Genomic DNA, 20149 nt, shown 5'->3' with positions numbered 1-20149 from the left:
TTATATGGAGGAAAATAAAGATCTGACGTTCATTCATCCATCTACTTACACACACGTAATTTGTTTTGTGATATTGTTATATTATTTCACGTATGCTGTGAAAAGTCTTGTTTGCCTGTCAAACATATAGTTTGTGTGATATTCTTTCAAGTGCAAGTGATCAGATAACCCACCTATCAATGAATTTACCAGTTTAAGCATATATATACATTGCGTGTCAACAAGAATGAATACAGTTCTGGATTTCAACCCAAACCCACCCGTACCATAATGTCAAAACCCCGCGCACTCATTCTCTCAATCTTATAGACAGTAGTAAATTTTTATATATTAATTGCAAGTGACGCCAAGGAATGTAATTGGCTAACCAAGCAATTTGTTTCTGCGTTAATGTTTCCATAAGATGATAATATAGACCACGCGCACTACCGGACTACTGTTTCCTGATTGGCTGAATTTGGCTGGGCTTGTGTTGTATAAATGCGCTGAACGAAGCCACTGACTTCGTACCGTTGTCTAGTGTTTTGTGTTAAAGTTTAAATAATCAGTCTGAGAAGTTATTATAATTGTTTATGGAGGTAAACCAAAATAAAATCGATTCTTACGTACACTATTAATATTGTCCTGAATTTAGCTGATTGAGTATGTATTATCTATTTTAAGTGAATGTCGGTAATACGCATTTATGTCATCCGAATATTTCGTCTCCCCTTTCGCCAGAAACCTATGATTGTGGGTTCGAATCCCGGTTCGCCCCGATTATGTTTCTAGGTTTGTCAGCACCATACCTGTGCTCGTGGGTTTCACCGAAATGGTAAACGTCTGAGACCTGCATCACTTCGGGCTTTCCTCCCACATAAAGCTGACACGCCTAGATATAACTGGAATACTGTTAAAAGCGGCGTTAAACTCTCTCTCTCTCTCTCTCTCTCATTGTTGAACGTTGTCCATTGTATTGTGAGTATACCGGTCTATACGGAAGGATATTGCCGCCATCGAGCCACACTCCATCGCCTCACACTTGATGTGGGCGGGAGCTTGTCTCTGAACTGTCATTGCCACGAGGTATACAAATAGATACCAAGGCTCTTAGACATTTCAATACACAGAGAAAGATAACAGCTTGCGAGTCGTAGAATTAGACTTTAACAGACCGATGTTATTTCTTATTGAGCGCGAACAGCTGAAATTGCAGATACGGCATTAATCAATAGCTATCTGAATGAGTTTAACCTTGAGAGGGTAACTGTAAATTAAACAACTAAGTAAAGAAACGGTTTCAATACACTGTTACATATTCACAAAAAACAAACCCAAGTACCTAAGTTAGTTCGTCGTCCGTTGTTTAACGCCGCGATCAGCAATATCCCATCTGTATGACGGTGGTCTGTCAATAATCGAATCTAGACAAAACAATCCAGTGATTGGCATCCACGCAACTGGGATATGATGTCATGTCATCAACCAAGTCGCCGATCCAAACCACCCAATCCAATTAGTCGCGATCGCCTCTTACGACCAGCCTAGGTTCCTGGGGACCTATATTCTTACCTGGAATACCCACGGTGAAATACCTGCGGCAAGAATATCATGTAACGTTTGCCTGAAAGGCGATACGATGGATAACTTCCTGGTTCATGTTCCATGAAACCTCGAAACAGCATGGCTCGCTGAATACCATGCCAATAACATTTACGCCAATCACCGCAGTTGTTCCGAATTACGTATTATCACCGTGATTTGCGGAATATTAACACTGGGACCCGTGAAGATCTGGGATAGAGTAGATCTTCAGCAACCCATGCTTGCCGTAAAAGGCGACTATGCTTGTCGTAAGAGGCGAATAACGGGATCGGGTGGTCAGGCTCTCTGACTTGGTTGATGCATGTGATCGTATCCCAATTGCGTGGATCGATGCTCATGATGTCAACCACTAGATTGTCTGGTCCAGACTCGATTATTTACAGAACGCCGTCAAAGAGCTGGAATATTGCTGAGTGCGGCGTTAAACAAATAAATAAAAAGAACCTATTGCCCAATAACAACGGTCAAGTTAAAAACTGTTTATTGTGATATATATCTGCAATGCAATCAATAATTAAAGCCGTCCCTGCTCAGAATACAATCTCAACAGTAGGTCGGCCAATAGCCGGTTATAACATAATGTATATATTCCTATATATTACATATTGTGTAGACAGGAATCAGAGGTAATCGTGTCTCCAGAGATCAACATGTAAAACATACCCCTCACCCTAATACTTAAGTCATCGTTCTGTGACTTTCAGCGTATTTGACGGTAACCGTGACTACACAGCGCATCTTGCCTTACCCTGTAGACGCAATTTGTAAAAGAAAAAATTATACCAATACATTCGCCCATGTGTGCATTCGTATTTCTTTCTCAGCTCCCCGGGGAGTATATTAACCAATCTGCCTGATAAATGCAAAAAGGTTGTGCATTCTCATCACCATCTCATAAAAATCGGCTGATTCAGTATTCAATACGATGACGTCCATGGCCAAACGTACACAATCCCAGTCAGCAGATATGTATATCCAGGGTTCCAACAAGTTTTCAGATTTGATTCCTTGAGCCAAAAGTCCCTCGTCAGTTAATTAAAAGCGAATGGACCCCCCTGCAGTTCTTCAATTTCAGTCGCACCAGATTCCTCTCACAATGACACTACCAACACGCTAGGCTAAAGTACACGTGTATAACAAAATATTCCCATTGCTCATATTTCAGTGGTGTTGGCACATAATCGTTTGTAAGCATTAGCGTCTCCGCATAAAATCACCAGCGTTATCGGAAACAGGTGAACATACAAACAAATACAATTAAATGGCAATCGATCTAAAAACAAGTCATCCGAGGCAAGATACTATGCATAGCCACGGAGTTAAGACACATTAAAACCCTTGCATAGTTGTAGGAGTGAAGTCGCATCAAAAAGACGCGACTACAAAAATCCATCCTGATTTAAAGTAAGCAAAGACTTCATTAGAAGTAAATGTACTAATTAATGCCTGTGATCAACGCGCCTTGCTTAGCACAACGCCTATAAACACCATTGACGTCAAACCTTCCATTTGTTCGGCAAAGTTCGGTGATATAGTTTATACGTTAAACCTTTATACACTGACGCCATTTGTTCCGACAAAATGTCGACATTGTCGAAGCCCTCTTCTAGTCCGAACCTGACGATGTCGACAAGACGTTTGGTAATGGGAGAGCGAGCCATCTCGTTCCGAAGCTGCTCCAAGGGCATCCATTGACAGGCCTTCACCTCTGCGCTGCATGGTGACAGTTCAAAGGTGAGAGGTCGCAGGCGGCAGACGACGTAGATGTCGGAGCGGCCAAACGCTCCAGGTTGCTGATGTTGCTGTCGGAATGCCAGGATAGACTGGAATTCTGAAAAAAAGATGCAAAGGAAGGTGAGCCTAATACAAACTAGATTTGAGTGGGTCGAGTTTTACGCCGTTTTAAGCAGAATTCCAGCAGTATCAGAGGGGCGCGCCAATACTAAGAGTGGCAAAGAATTAACGCTTCAACTACTAAGCAGCCTAGTCGCCCTTATTACACGTGAGACCACGGGCAGTTTTTATGTGGCGTTATGAGGAGCGCCGGACCCATGGGGTTACCATACCGACAGTAACCTGTAGGTCAAAAAACCTCTTCGAGATATGCATTTCTTGTTATTCGATTTATTTTAAGAAAACACACTGATTTCGTTAAAAATAGTGAACAAAACCAAAGTAAATAAGCTTCTTAGTTTATTGTTTAACGCCGCACTCAGTAACATGCCAGCGACATGACAGCGGCCTGTAAATTTGATTGATTTTAATGATGTACGACCAACGCCGTCAGGGTACGATGACAAATAATCCGATCCATTTAGTCGCTTCGGACGCCAGGCAACTAGGGAACAGTTCTGCCCGGAATCCCCCTGGGTCGGTTTGTGGGAAATAAATGTTGGCAACATACACTGTGAACAATTAATTAATTATACAGACACGTTTAACATGGCATTGCGGTGTTCGGGTAGCAACATGGTTAAATGGTTGGCTCTTCATCAAAGACCCGAGTTCGATTCCCCAAATAGGTATAATACGTTCTGGTGTTTCTGGTGTTGTTGAAATTCTGTTAAAACTGGCGTAAAACTATACTCACTCACCATGTTATTCATGGAGAACGAAACATCAAAAGCTAGTTGGGTCCACCGTGATGGAGTGACGGATCACCTCAGTGTTACTCGCGATCTATGGTATGTCGTAGTTGTCTGCACCCACAGGTGAATGAGTGAGTGAGTGAGTGAGTTGGGTTTAACGCCGCTTTTAACAGTATTACAGTTATATCGCGGCGTGTTAACTTAATGTGGGAGGAAAGCCCGAAGTGATGCAGGTCTCAGACGTTGACCACTTCGGTGAAACCCACGAGCCAGGTATGGTGCTGACAAACCTAGAAACATAATCGGGGCGAACCGGGATTCGAACCCACAACCATAGGTTTCTGGTATGCCCAAGGGACGCAACTCTGCACGGCGAATCGCGGCGCCTTAGACGACTGGGCCACCCGTGCCCCCCCACAGGTGAGTGATGTGCTGACGTGTCACTCACCTTACTATAGTTAATGACAAAGATTAACTATAGAAATAAGAAATATGAAAAAATCGGGTGGTCCTTAACTGCTTTTGAGCAGTATATTTCCAGACTGCAGCGCTGTCGCTGTAATATCATCGACGAGGGCAAATATACAGCCACCCTAAACTCAAATTAATTACGAATATATAAGAATAAAATACACCTCCGACCCCCTCCTCCCCTTCTGTAGAAAGTGATGACCACTGCAAATACTGTTATGAGGTCAGTATGCCCTCCTGGATGAACGCCCCACGGCTGTGGACCCACCGCGCTCCCCCTCGTGATTACAGACAGTTCCCTGAAGGATTAGTATAGAGTTGCAGCCAGGTAGGAATATACCACACACCTGACAAATATATACGGGCACTGGATTAAAGGTCAGCCCATCTGGGACAGGGTACGCGTGACGTCATCGAGCCTTCTGGGAGGCCCTGATGTCAAACTGCGTCGTGCTTACATTAGTACGTCAAGCGGCATTTCCAGACTTACTACTGTGATCCTGAAGGATTGCCATTGGCTGCCAAAGCAGAACCGTGAGATGACGGGGGTTCTCGGTTTATTGAAAATGCCAATCACAACCATAGGTAAATATATTTGATTACACATCACCACTGTATTCGAGTCCAAATAGAGCATGTGTGCGCGTGTTGTATAACCTCCTGTAAAAAGACCGTCATATATGTTCTAAAATTTACCAAAGTAAAGTTGTTGCTTTTGATGTATTTTTTGTTTTGTTTTGTGGTGTTTTTGTTTGTTTTTTGTTTTGTTTTAAGCTTACGTTGCTGGGTCTTATTCTAACCCGGAATCCCCACGAGATTGCAGTCAGCAATATTCCAGCTATGTGACAGCAGTCTGTAAATGGTCGGGTATGGGCGAACAGTCCAGTGATTGGCATCATGAGCATCGATCTATGCAATTGGGTTACGATGACATGCATCAACCAAGTGAGATAACCTGACCACCCGATCCCGTTAGACGCCTCTCACTAGCATAGTCGCCTTTGACGGCAAGCATGGGTTGCTGAAGACATATTCTACCCTGATACTCTTGGGTTTTATAAATATAATTAAATTGGTCATTGTTCATGACATCATCAGCTGTCATCCTAGACCTAGCTGTTACTATCTTTGGTGTCATCACTGCTTCCATTACCTTGATACTTTTACTACATATAGTTATCATAGTCATTTCTTGCAAAGATCATAAACGGAAAATTATTCCTTGAGTCGACCCTTACGACAAGCATGGATTGGTGAGTGAGTGAGTGAGTAATTGAGTGAGTGAGTATGGTTTTACGCCGCTTTGAGCAATATTCCATCAATATCAGTGAGTGAGTGAGTTGGGTTTAACGCCGCTTTTAACAGTATTCCAGTTATATCGCGGCGTGTCAGCTTAATGTGGGAGGAAAGCCCGATGCGGGTCTCAGACGCTTACCACTTTGGTGAAACCCACGAGCACGGGTATGGTGCTGACAAACCTAGAAACATAATCGAGGCGAAACGGGATTCGAACCCACAATCATAGATTTCTGGAGTGCCCAGGGGACGCAACTCTGCACAGCGAATCGCGGCGCCTTGGACGACTGGGCCACCCGTGCCCCCTCCCCCCATCAATATCAAGGCGGGGGACACCAGAAATAGGCTTCACACATTGTACCCATGTACCCGTGACGAGCGAACGCCTTAACCTCTAGGCTACCCGACCGTCCCTCGTGGGTTGAAGGGTCAGTGCCTTTTGTAATAGGAGAGCGGAAGGTCCGGGGTTCGATCCCCGGCCGCGTCATACCGAAAGACGTTAAAAGATGGTACTTGTTGTTACCCTGTCTGGCGCTCGGCATTAAGGGGCTAAAACAAGGACTGGTCGGCTCGGAGTCAGTATACTGTGTCTGAGTGGGGTATTCATGTTAAACTGCGGCATGGTATCTCAGTGAGCTAGCACTATAAATCGGCATCAGTCCGGCCTAGTACAAGCAGCCACACACACACACACACACGTGCATGCACGTCGCTATATAAGTGCAATAATCTTGGACGCGACGTTAAACCGAATTTCACCTCACCTCACCTTTTGTAATATATATAGAGAGATGTTTCCAACACGACCCGTCCAGATGGTGGGGTTTCTAAGTGAGTGAATGACTATGGTTTTACGCCACAATATAAGGTCCGGGGACACCCAAAATGGGCTTCACACATTGTACCCATGTGGGGAATCGAACCCGGGTTTTCGGCGTGACGAGCGAACGCTTTAACCATTAGACTAACCCACCGCCCCGTGGGGTTTCTGAACAAACGGGCAACAGAATACTGTCAGTATGTTCATAATACATAGGTTATTAATTACTACATTAATGGGTGAATTAGAATCTAATGTCGGTTCGTCATTGTTTCAGCCATATAGAATTACACTTATACGACAATAATCACATGTTTCTCCGCTATATAAAGTACATTCATCATTAACAAATCATCTGGAACACTACTTTTCTGACAAAGCATCATTTAATATATTCGTAAAACGTATGTCATCAAACTGCAAGTTAGCTATAAGTCATCTTTCCAAATTTCGTTTCATGCTCTGAAGCTCCGAGTGTCACTCCAATTAAAACGTGGCCTAGCTTTATGTTCAGTCACCGTGAAAACTGGAAAAAAAACCAAAGTTACGGACCATGAATATTTTTGGGGTTATTTATGTAGTGAGGACTAAGCACACAATTAAAACAAATACATATCTTTACTTTTTTGTGCAGTATATGTTGTATCAGTTCATTGTTAAACTCTCAACTTGAAAGGTTTCCTCTTTGACTATATCTGGTTATACTATGTCCCGTGACCTCGCAAATCTGAATACATCTGAATACATCTGTATGTTCAAAGAGAGGCTGTCTCCCAGACCCCAGAGAATAAATTAAAAAAGTCAAACTGAAGCATAGAATGGTTTGGCAAGTCTAGACTGCCTCAGTTGAAATTAAGGATTGTTGTGGTCTCCTTTTTGATATTAATATTTTTTATTATTTTGTAGATATATATTTTTAAATAAGATGTGGTTAGCACCGTGTGATCATTACTTCACCAACCAGAACCACCCCAGCTCTTCAACCAGTGTGACAGTCTCCTCACATGGTACAACTCGACACAGCTGGCCAACACCCTGTCGCAAGGACACTTGATATGATAATAATCTTCACACGATGACCTCAGCATCCGAACATGTGTACTTACTAACATACCACAACCTGGCTAATACGTCCCCTAAATGCTTCAGTATTCTCCACACTGAATACTTCAAATGTACCACATAGTATAGTCACAATGCACGGTACTTACGTTACTCATGTGGCCACAGATACAAGCAACAAGCACGAAGAAATGTAATCCGACTATGATTTGCCTAAATATTTGGATGACCTGGGCTTATAGGAAATATTCTTATCTATAGATATATTGATGTTGGCGAGCAATCGCCAAAGACCCGCGACTCTGAACATTGGGCCATGGCCAGGAGTGGGACTGGGCTACCGTCTGTCTGATCCACCAGCCCGTGCCCAGTGAACGCCCGGGACAAAAGGGGAACCATTTGTTAGAAAATTTGACAACAAGCGCGCGTGAGTCCGTCAAAGCTGTAGGTGGGTGAGGAACAACTGAGCTATTTGTTCGATATTGAGTTATTTGTCGTTTATTGTTAGCCTCATGCTACTGTAGGTTGTCTCGCTCCTTTGAATAGAGCAAAGATTGAACCGCCCAAGGAGAATCGTAGCGGAGATAGAGCTCCCCGCCCATACAAATGTGGGATTACTGCTACTGATAGTTTGGATATTTCCACTTTCTATAACTGGATGTAACGCCAAGCCTAGATTTATACATATTTTAGACTCCACGCTCCTTGTGCACTTGGCGCATATACTTTGAGTGCAACCAAGGAAACTAATTCCCCAGGACATGATGATCTGGTTTAAGTGGGCCAGCAAATGTAATTAAATAAGTATCATTATTATGGTTTTAGGCCAGTTTAACAATATTCCAGGAAAATCACGGCAAGGGACGCTAGGAATGAACTTCAGACGTCGTATCCATGTGGGAAACGAACCTTTAGTGTGACGAGCACACCACTAGGATACCCCAACGCCCTATATATCTATCTTGAACATGAGGTGAGAGGATGGTTCCACTTCCCACGACAGAAGGATCGATATTTTATTTGGTATTGGAGTGAGTGAGACATAAGAGGTTAAAGCCACTTATATCGGTAAAAACACTGCGTGTCTAATTAACGTCGGAGAACAACCTATAGTGACGCAGGTGCGCTCGGGTAATCACGTCTACCGTATTTGCTCGATTAAACTTCGGGGTACGGGGTATCTGAAAACAATAAACGCCAATCTCATTTAAACGCCGGGTAGTTTCCATGCACGGAATTCTCCACATTATCATTTTAGAGAACTTTAAATTACGGTACAGAAGATGGGACTGAGCGAATCATTAGTTGAAAACTTAATTCATAAACTCCGGGCCTCGACTAATCGCCGGGGGCAAATATACGCGTTTAATCCAGGCGTTTCATCAGCAAAGCGTTTCCCTGTTTAGACTTCATTCGCCTCCTACATCATTTTATCCCTTGAACATTATGTATATATATACACGGATCAAAGAACCGTTGTCATAGGATGGATTCCGATCCTTTTCATCAGGACTATATACGAATCAGCTGAAAGATATTCTACAGAATCTGATGTGTAACTAATATTTGTTATTTTGTCAAATCCCTCCCTTGTGTTACGCGTGGTACCGCGTCAATGTGTTCCCGGTAACAGTGTCCATGACGTCATCAAGGCCACCACCCTATGCGACTCACGATAGTCGTTACAAAAAGCACATTTTCTTGATTTTCTCATTTCCTACTCGTGAATGGTGGCGGCTTTCATGAAATGCCAGACGGAACTACCCCAGCCCACAGTCCAGCCGTGGTAACAAATTACCTTATGTGTTGTTCTTTCTGTATCCCATTTCCCTCCACATAACAGTAAACTGACAAATATCAGTTTTGAGTAATGACTTGAAAGTAGTAAAGGCATGTGCTTGTTGTAATATCTATAGATAGATTGCAAGGATATCTTGTTCACATCCTGATAGTAATTATTTTTTTCTCTGATTTCTTTTCTTCACAGACCGCCAACAACTAATGGATCAATAACTTGGAAGGGATCCAACGGTAAATAGTTCTGGTTGCATTCACTTTGGTGAAGGAATGCCGCTTTCCAAATGGAGTTGAGTTTTCATGTACCGTTACAGCACAGGTGTGGACTGAGTTAGTGAGTGAGTTGTGTTCGAAGCCGCATTCCAGTACTATCACAACAGGGGCACCAGAAAAGGGCTTCACACATTGTATCCATGTTGGGGATCGAAAACCGGGCCTTCGGCACCACTTTAACCACAAGGTTACCCCAAGGCCCTTGGTGTGGACTTGGCAACCAAGTGGTTGGTAGTATGAGCAATACTCCATCATGTCGGGAACAGTTCCAACCCATCAGCCAGATTATAACAAATGGGTATATATGTTAGGTGACATTTATAACAAGGTTTTGGTAGTGACATTGTAATCCGCCCCTCAATAACTATGGCCTGAGTCAGAGAGTTGTTTCTTTCGATTTCAACCGTATTTCAGTTATACCGCTGTATGTTACATTAGTTTTATATGGGGAGGGTCGGAAGGCCCGAAGTCAATCAGGTCTTACCCAAGGAGTACTTTGGCAAAATCCACAAGCACGGGTATGATGCTGACAAACCTAGAGTGAGTGCGTGAGTTTCCAGTTATATCACGGCGTGTCAGCTTAATGTGGGGGGAAAGCCCGAAGTGATGCAGGTCTCGGACGTTTACCACTTCGGTGAAACCCACGAGCACGGTAATGGTGCTGACAAACCTAGAAACATAATCGGGGCGAATCGGAATTCGAACCAACAATCATGGGTTTCTGGAGTGCCCAAGGGACGCAACTCTGCACAGTGAATCGCGGCGCATCAGACGACTGGGCCACCCGTGACCCCGACAAACCTAGAAACATAATCCTTGACGAATCGGTGATTTGGACCCACGATCATAATAGTAGTATTACTACTTATCGCAAAGGCACGCAATTCTGCATACCCACTGATTGGCTATAATCATAGCAATATTTTCAAGAAATACCTGAACTGGTTACAAAAGTGTCGTCAGATCGCGTCAACCATGTCTTAGTCTTGTTTCCCTGATGGCGTCCTGATGTCACGGTTTCTGAACTCTCACTCTACACTCTCAAAGTTTTTCAATGCAAGGTCTAAGTACTGTATTATTTTCCCGTTTAGGCAAGTGAGTATTGCTTAACCCCCCCCCCCCCCCCCCCCGACATTTAGATGTGAGTTGGCTTGGCTTTATTTCACCCCGGATCCATACTTATCCAATTACTTACTAGAACTTGTCCGTTTCAGGTTTGCTGTTAGGCCTCAAATCCCTGCAGTTGTCTCGTCCTCATCTGCAGGTTCAAACCAGGCTTATCCCCTCGATCACACAAAACTTAAGAGGTCATAAAGTTGGCAAATAATCTTCGGATGACGTTTTATTTCAGTGAAGAAAGAGTTAGTTAGTGAGAATGGTTTTACGCCGCTTTTAGCAATATTCCAGCACAATCACGGCAGGGGACACCAGAAATGGACTTCACACATTGTACCCATGTCGGGAATCGAACCCGTATCTTCGGCGTGACGAGCGAACGCTTTAACCAATCGGCTACCCGACCGCCCCAGTGAAGAAGGAAGTTTGGTATAACCAAATATTCAGATTACAAAGTACCTAAGCACAGACAGGTTTACATCGACACAGTCATCTGTATCATCTTCCTGTTGTACTGTTAGTTGTTCCCAGGCAGGTGTAAAGGCTCACTCACTGACAAAGAACTAACAGTTCTGTATCCGCCACCGCCTACGAATTCAATATGTCAGGATCAACTACATTGGTTTACTGATCACAACACTCCATAAACACTTGTTGTTAATCAACATGTCCAAGCCGCTAAATGGCAAAGAGCAAATTCTACAAACATAATTTGTTTCCAATCACCCAATAAACATTGAAATGTAGTTTTAAACCAGGCGTAAAAACAGCTAAATGTCAAAGTTCTACCAAATGACATTTTCCAAAATAAAGTCGCTCTTATGATAACACTTTTTGATTCATGATACAGTTATGATAAGTTAACTGACTGGATAAAGTTTCAGATTTGAAACAACTAACACAGTTTTATCTCAAACGTTTATGGGACGTCCTTCGAAGATATGTTAGTGTTTTTAAACATTCATTATTAGAATGAAACGACAGGACTCGGTGATTAAAATAATACATAGTTTAGAAACCAACAATTTTTTCACAGTTGTATTTTGGATCTGTCAAAATTAGACTACATTTAAACATTTAACTTGATCACGGCCGTTAGCAACCAACAATACTTCCAACGTTAACGAATTGTTACAATAGGAACATTGCACTGATTGTTCCATGACTCAGCACAACCATTACAATGTTAATAGAAACAGAAAATAATATCTTGCGAACTCTCAAATATGAGACTTATCTTATTACGTATATTCACAAAAGAATACATGTTTTCCAAGTGTGGATAACTTAATGACCTACATCGAAGTAGGCCAACGTGTAACTGTTCTGAGAATGGAATTTTAAAAAATCGTGCACAGGAGGGTCAGTGAAGTATAGGTGTAACTGAAATATACCTATGAGCAGTTTGGTTTGGAACCCGAGTAGGGTGGAGCGGATTGTCAATTTAAAATGGATATTTCGTGATATCCGACCGGAAACAGAGCTAACTGGGCAAGGAGCAACTGTCAAGCCCGTCCCTCTATTACAAACCCAGTCTAAGTCACAACAGGGTGTGGGCACTACTTCCCGACAATACGAGCGGAGAGTACATGCCTCACGTTAATGATCGTCTTGAAAACACATTGTTTCTACTGCGATGCAACTCACACGTGTGAAAGCACAACATTACAACAAAAGTGTGTATTTGTTACATAGAAACATGGCGTGTGTGTCGGGCATCTGGGGAGCTAATTACTCAGTGACGACAGTGAGTGGTGCTTGCCTGGTTGAAATATCACCGCCTTATCTTTTCAAGATGCTTGCCTAGTTAAATCAAAACATCTTTCGAAGCCGAGCACGCGCCATACGTGCTAACTTTGTCATCATTTTCTGGTGAATCACTAAAAACGGAAAGCAAGAAATTCGACCCCTGGTCAACGACAATAACCCGGCGATTACGGAACGGTTGCATTGAAAAGTTGAATTGGTAAGTGTAGGCGGAATGAGGATCCGGTATTTGTCGTAAACGGCTAAAAGTTGTTGACAGTCGTCTAGATCGCATGTGGAACCATTCCCAGAGTGGTTATTTTTTGTTCGATAAGCAGGGGCGGGAATAAGCCACCATACCGCGACACCAAGCACACCGGAAATACTACTGTTTTGTCGCGACCAGGCTATTCTATGGAGGCTGTAATTAGCCGACAGACACAAATGACCACATTTTGCTAATATCATGCTCCTACACATCAAAACAGCTATCTCGCTTTTGTAGTTGAGGCGAAAACATATTTGTGATGGGAATAAAGGTATTGGTCGTCACGGAATTAACGACACGGCCTACGAGTTTATATTATAGGTGTGGCAAGGTGCTACTTGGACTTGTCATTTTGGGTATGTACTGCAGGCGGGTTAGCCCTCAGTATTAGAAATTTGATATTTCTTTGTTGTTTAAAGCAGCACTCAGCAATATTTCAGCTGTATGACAGCGGCCTGTATATAAACGAATTTCGACCAGACAACCCAGTGATTGACATCACGAGCCTCGATCCACGAAATTGTGGCCCAGTCGTCTAAGGCGCCGCGATTCGCTGTGCAGAGTTGCGTCCCTTGGGCACGCCAGAAACCTATGATTGTGGGTTCGAATCCCGGTTTGCCCCGATTATGTTTCTAGGTTTGTCAGCACAATACCCGTGCTCGTGGGTTTCACCGGAGTGGTCAACGTCTGAGACCTGCATCACTTCGGGCTTTTCTCCCACATTAAGCTGACACGCCGTGATATACATGTAACTGGAATACTGTTAAAAAGCGGCGTTAAACCCAACTCACTCACTCACTCACTGAGACCTGCGTCACTTCGGGCTTTCCTCCCACATGAAGCTGACACGCCGCGATATAACTGGAATACTGTTAAAAGCGGCGTTAAACCCAACTCACTCATTCATTGTACTTAGGGCATGATGCATTAATAGCTAGTGACAACTGGCCACCTCGTGGGAGTCGCCATGATGTAGCTGGAATAGTGCAACATCCTCTCACTTCACTTTGCCCTATACTTGGACTTTTTATTCAGTGGTTTACCTACTCCAGGCCCAACCACACAAAACTGAAGGTCACATTTATATACAACAATGCAATGTTCAGTATATATGGAGGAGATATGCAGCCCTCCCTTTCTGTCAATACTGACTAAGATGACCCTCCATCAGCAATATATTAAGGTGTGTGCCGCAATATTAGCGACGGCACATGTCTATACCGTAAGCCATTAAACAAGATCTGTACATGACAATATTCAGTGGCAATAATTGTGATAAATGAGTCCAATAGGCGACCGCCGGCAGTCTGGTGCAGCCGGGGATCAATCACAGTGTGTCACGTGACGAACCTGTCACATCGCCATGCGCGATGCCCTTTAAAACAATCTATTCTGATAATGCCCAATAGTAAATATGGCCTTCGGACATCTGAAAGAAATTAAACGTTCCCTAACCAATGAATTGTTCAGACAAGAACATGTGTTTCTGCATTGATGTGTATGAAATTTCACAAGCAGATCATATTTCACGATTATTTGATTGACAGTGTTGGCACAAAAATATGTTTTGACGTCAATAGATTTTGTTAATGAACTGATCGCTTTAAGCTAAGGCACAGAACGTCATGACAATACAGAGAGAGCATATCAAATAGACAACAGAATTCCACACATTTTGGAAAAATGAGATTATTCAAACGGCTTGACGTCAGAATCATAAACATAAAGCGCACTGACGACAGTGTCACTTGGTTTCCCTCTCGTCACTGCTATACCACCACAGGCTATTCGCATTTTGCTCTTACAAGTTTGTTTGTTCGTTTGTTTGTTTTTTAACGCCGCATTCAGCAATATTCCAGCTATATGACGGCGGTCTGTAAATAATCGAGCCTGGACAAGACAACCCAGTGATTGACATCATGAGCATCTATCCACGCAAATGTTGGTTGGTTGGTTTGTTGCTTAACGCCGCATTCAGCAATATTCCAGCTATATGGCGGCGGTCTGTAAATAATCGAGTCTGGACCAGACAATCGAGTGATTGACATCATGCGCATCAATCCACGCAATTGGTTGGTTGCTGGTTTGTTGTTTAACGCCGCATTCAGCAATATTCCAGCTATACGACGGCGGTCTGTAAATAATCGAATCTGGACCAGACAATCCAGAGATTAATATTATGAGCATCGATCCATGCAATTGGGTACCACCCCCATTTCAATCCACAAGAATAGGGCTCGATGGCATTTTCTGCCAAGAAATTCCACATCGATTAGGTCAATGGGGACTCCACCCAACCAACAGCAATCTGTTGTCAGTGAGTTAGGCCGAAATCCTATTTGTTTTACAGCGCTCAAGAATTAAGGTGGAATGGATCCAAACGAAAATATTTGAAGAGAATAGACCGATGTGTTCAGATGACCACCATACTCTTCTCCATATATAAAAGCGACAAAACCCTTTCCATAATCATAAGAAATCTGAGCTGAAAGCAAAGTCGAATGTACGATTCCGACTATAAGTTTATGTTTTTGGATCACTATCAAATATTGAGGATGCCAGGTGTTCGCTTAAAACAGCTATCGTGACGCGAAAAACATTTTCCGTTACGGGCGTAAGTAAGAAAACACAAACATTCTAAGGTGCAAAATAATTTCAACGTGATACAAAACAATTGAATGTACATTGCGCCTTAATTTGATCAAGGAAATCAACATGAATGGCTAGGATCTGAAGGCAAGCCCTCTGGGTCTTTGGTTTAAAAAGTGTATTGCGTAACTACCATTGATCTCCCGTGGATAAAGCCATCATACAGGTATTTGCATTAATCAAAATATGACACGCAAAACGCAGTTCCTTTCGTCGTTCTTCCTCCAACAATGATTTCAAGCAGAGAACCACGGTACAGAAGCTCACCTTCATTCTGTGATATCACATGCCAGGGGTGGGCATGTGTCAAACTATCTACTAGTATTTTGCACCCGTGAAGATCCGGTGGTAGAATAGGTTTTCAGCAACCCATGCCTGCCGTAAAAGGCGACTATGCTTGTCGTAAGAGGCGACCAACAGGATCGGGTGGTCAAGCTCGCTGACTTGGTTGATGCATGTCATCGTATCCCAATTGCGTTGAGCGATGCTCATGATGTCAATCACTGGATTGTTTGGTCCAGACTCGATTATTTACAGACCGCCGTCATATAGCTGGAATATTGCTGCGTGCGGCGTTAAACAACAGACAAACAAACTAGTATTTTGCATGAAATACTTAATGCCATAAAAAGGCTTTTTTCTTAAATCTTAAACATTTTGTGATAACCACTTTTGAATGCCATCATATCTTGCTGTATTTGCTGAAAAAGGAAAAACAACGACCAAGTTATATTTCCCTGGTGTCTGTGATTCCCACGTAAGCAGACATATTACTCTTCTTTCTGATAGTGATGCTAGTTACTGATAGTAATTAGACAAACTGGATCCGGAGTTAGCGTTGCCTCCTCGGCGTTTCATATAATCAGGTTAAACCTTAATTTGTGTATGATCAGAGTGTGTAAATTGGTAAATAAAGCATACACCAGTCAAAAGATGAAAACATCAATTTGGTGCAATATTCCACTTCTTCTGAATATTGAATAGCAAACTGATTGTAGATAGAGTAAGGGGGCATCAATTGCGTAGATTGATGCTCATGATGTCAACCACTAAATTGTCTGGTCCATACTCGGTTATCCACAGACCGCCACCATATAGCTGCAATATTGCTAAGTGCAGCGTTAAACAACAAACAAACTAAAAACAAACCATGGAAAACAGCTTATCAATGTTACTCGTACACAGTAATGACGACACAGCAATATTAGCATGCAATTTCAATATCCTAAACAAGATGGAACTGCATGTCGGCCATATTGAATTCTCAAAATGAAGATTACTCCGCTATAACTTGGGACACGTAGGAAATGCCATGTTTACTTATTTGATATGTTCAGTATATTTGGAGGAGATAACTTGCACTGCTAATGGACGGACGACGGGCGAAGACCCATCACATAAGCTTAAGCTGAAAATGTCAAGGTGGGGTCAGACAACAGGATGCAACAGTGGGCCCCATAAGAATGACACCAACTGTAAAATCTTACTTCATATCACAAACGAGTATATGTTACCGACGGCGTGGCTCAGGTGAAGACTTAATTATTTACAGCCGCCTGTATTTTATTCTAAAACTGCCGAAAGACATTTATAAGAAATGGAAAAAGAATTGTATTGTGTTTGTTGATTTATTTAAACCTTTTACAGTTTTAGGATGTGGTTTATGGAACAAATTGAACAAAAATGGAATATCAAAGGAAAATGTTGTAATGCAATAGAATTACATGTATAACAATAATAAATCTTGTTTTTCACATAATGGTGATGTAACGGATCTTTTACTTTATAATATTGGTGTACTACAAGGTGAAATTTTGACACCCTTCCTATTTACACTATAGCTAAACGACAATGAAACACGTGTCTCTTTAAATGGTTGTAGAGGACTGCAAAGTGTAAATAACCATGTTATCGATTCCCTTGGATTGCATATAAAACATTTATATCATGTGTATAGTATCATAATAATGCTGACGACGCTGTTATAATGACAGATGATACAGAAAATGTTTAACTATATTTGGAGATAAATGTAATAAATGGGAACTCAAAGTGAATATAGATTGCAACATTTTATAAACGGCCGTCAAAAAAGGCATGCAATGTATGTTTAATAATAATGTCATCAAGGTTGCGAAAGAATATGTTTAGCTTGGTGTCATGTTTACAAACACAGGAAGATTGTAAAAAGCCGAGAAAAAAGTGACAGGCATCGAGGGCTGTGTATGCAATATTTAGAAAAATAGTGCCACGGAACTAACTCATTTGGATATGTAGTCCAAAGGTTAATGTCAACAGCTACTTATTGTTTCTGCATAAATACAGACATGGAAGGCACAAACAAAAATGAAACAAGTTACTTAATTTCATCAATGTTTCTAAATCAGCAAAAATGAATGTACTAGTGTTAGTCTATCTGGATCATTGTTGCAATACAGAAGTTACATTTAATCAACCATAGGAGAATAACTATAGCACACCGATCTGCGATCTAATTAATAATTTCATTCCTTCAGAATTGTCTCATTACTCATTTATTAACATAATTCTTATTAACATAGCACGCAAATAAGGCCACATTAGGGGGTCCGCGGAAAACCCCCCAATGAAACTCGACACTTGACATGTAAAGGAAGCATTTCCATCATCAAGGAAAGTGAAAAGTAGCCACAAACTATTTGGTACATTTGTTAATTAATAATAGAACTCATGTTCATATCTTTGAACATGTCACCCTCATGCATGACCCTTGAAGATCCGGGATAGAATTTGTCTTCAGCAACCCATGCTTGAAGAAAGAGGCAACTAACAGGATCTACTGGTCAGGCTCGTTGACTTGGTTGATGCATGTCATCGTTTCCCAATTGAGTAGGTTGATGCTCATGACGTCAGTCAGTGGTTTGTCCGGTCCATACTCGATTATTTACAGACCGCCAACATATAGCTGGCGTATTGCTGAGTGCGGAGTTAAATAACAAACGAAACCTGTACTTGCATCGTTTTGTGCGGATGCATGAGCTACCAATACACTACTCGTACCCTTGCATAGAGAACCGGGGTAGAATAGGTCTTCAGCAACCCATGCTTGCCGTAAAAGGTGACTATGCTTGTCGTAAAAGGCGACTAACGGGATCGGGTGGTCAGGCTCGCTGACTTGGTTGATGCATGTCATCGATCCCAATTGCGTGGATCGATGCTCATGATATTAATCACTGGATTGTCTGGTCCAGACTCGATTATTTACAGACCGCCGTCATATAGCTGGAATATTGCTGAGTGCGGCGTTAAACAACAAACCAAAACAAAAACCAGAACCTTGCACGGACTCTTTGACGACAGGGACGGACAAAAGCACTGTTGCAGCAGTTATCAAAATGAAAGTAAGATATGGCCAAAAAACGGTTCTGTTAAACCAGACATGCCCGGAGAATGGGACATTGAGCCGAATGTTCTCAAGGCACGTGGTTTGCACCAACACTCTTCCACAGTAAATGATTTTTTCAATAAACTAGGAGAACCATATCCTAACTATCGCACGAACCTCAGCGATGTGCTGGAGAGTGGATCTTTTACATCGCTGTCAGCACGAATCCTTCTTTTCTTCCTTCCAGACACCTACGCCGTTACTACATATACATTCAAATACCTCAAGTCAAAAATAAGTTATTGAAAATACGCCCAGTTGGACATCAAGATCTCTGCCGGTAACCGCACGTTTTCCACGCGGAGCAGACGACAGCTTGCTTACGTGACAAATCTGGGCGCGAGTCTAGCACGCGACAACGAGGTTGGAAATACAATGATGGAAGAATCGACACATCTCCTTCCCCTGTTTATACACATGCACGATCTTGAGGAGGAGGTGAAGGGTTCTATTTTCCTAGAGTAGTATCCTTTTCTAGGTTTTGTTTTCGCGTGTTGCTGAAGTCGGGGGTCACGCAGAAACAACGTCACGATCGCGGCGGGGCCAGACGTGAAGAAACATACACTATTGCATCATAGAGGCAGGCAGTGCACCGTACATCCTTCGACTGGAGGGAGATGAGGCACTGCGAGGCTGCTGATGGGTAGACTCATTCTTAGCGTGTTCTAGGTGGGAGGGAGCAGGCTGCTCAAAAAGCGTGGAATAGCAAAATAAGTAGAGTAATTATCACTGAACGTATCGGAAACAAATGTTTATGTTCCTATACTCCGTGGTTGCGGATGATACAATTAGGTGTATTTCCGACAATGCATTAACAAAATTGATCCCGTGCCAGGGAGTACTAAACAGTGAAGCCATTAAGCGTCAAGATTAAGTCTTTACAGGATAATACTGAAAACAATTAAATAAACGAATAAAAGAATGAAGAAATATTAGTACTGTGAATTGGGTTTTAAGCGCCATCTGCAACATTCCGGTTCCAGTGCCTCATCACGTTTGTCTAGGGGATGACTTAAAAGGGATACCCGTGAAGGTCCGGGTAAGAATCGATCTCC

The 20149-nt window shown here is 42.4% G+C and overlaps 1 protein-coding gene across 2 annotated transcripts in view; it reads right to left on the bottom strand.

Annotated features, from left to right (window-relative positions):
- Positions 1–2048: 2048 nt before the first annotated feature.
- LOC124133693 (nucleoside diphosphate-linked moiety X motif 6-like) overlaps positions 2049–20149 on the bottom strand; it is a 55091-nt gene continuing 36990 nt past the window's right edge. For both annotated transcript variants that reach the window (XM_046498165.2, XM_046498164.2), the window contains exon 7: positions 2049–3415. In XM_046498165.2, the coding sequence (XP_046354121.2) occupies positions 3081–3415 (335 nt within the window). In that variant the 3' untranslated portion in view covers positions 2049–3080. The remainder of the gene's footprint in view (positions 3416–20149) is intronic.

This window comes from Haliotis rufescens, unplaced genomic scaffold (genome assembly GCF_023055435.1).
Source record: "Haliotis rufescens isolate VD_foot unplaced genomic scaffold, xgHalRufe1.0.p SCAF_7, whole genome shotgun sequence".
NCBI classification, from domain to species: Eukaryota; Metazoa; Mollusca; class Gastropoda; order Lepetellida; family Haliotidae; genus Haliotis; species Haliotis rufescens.
Note: the sequence above shows the minus strand (reverse complement) of the source record. Positions and strands in the feature narration are given on the sequence as shown.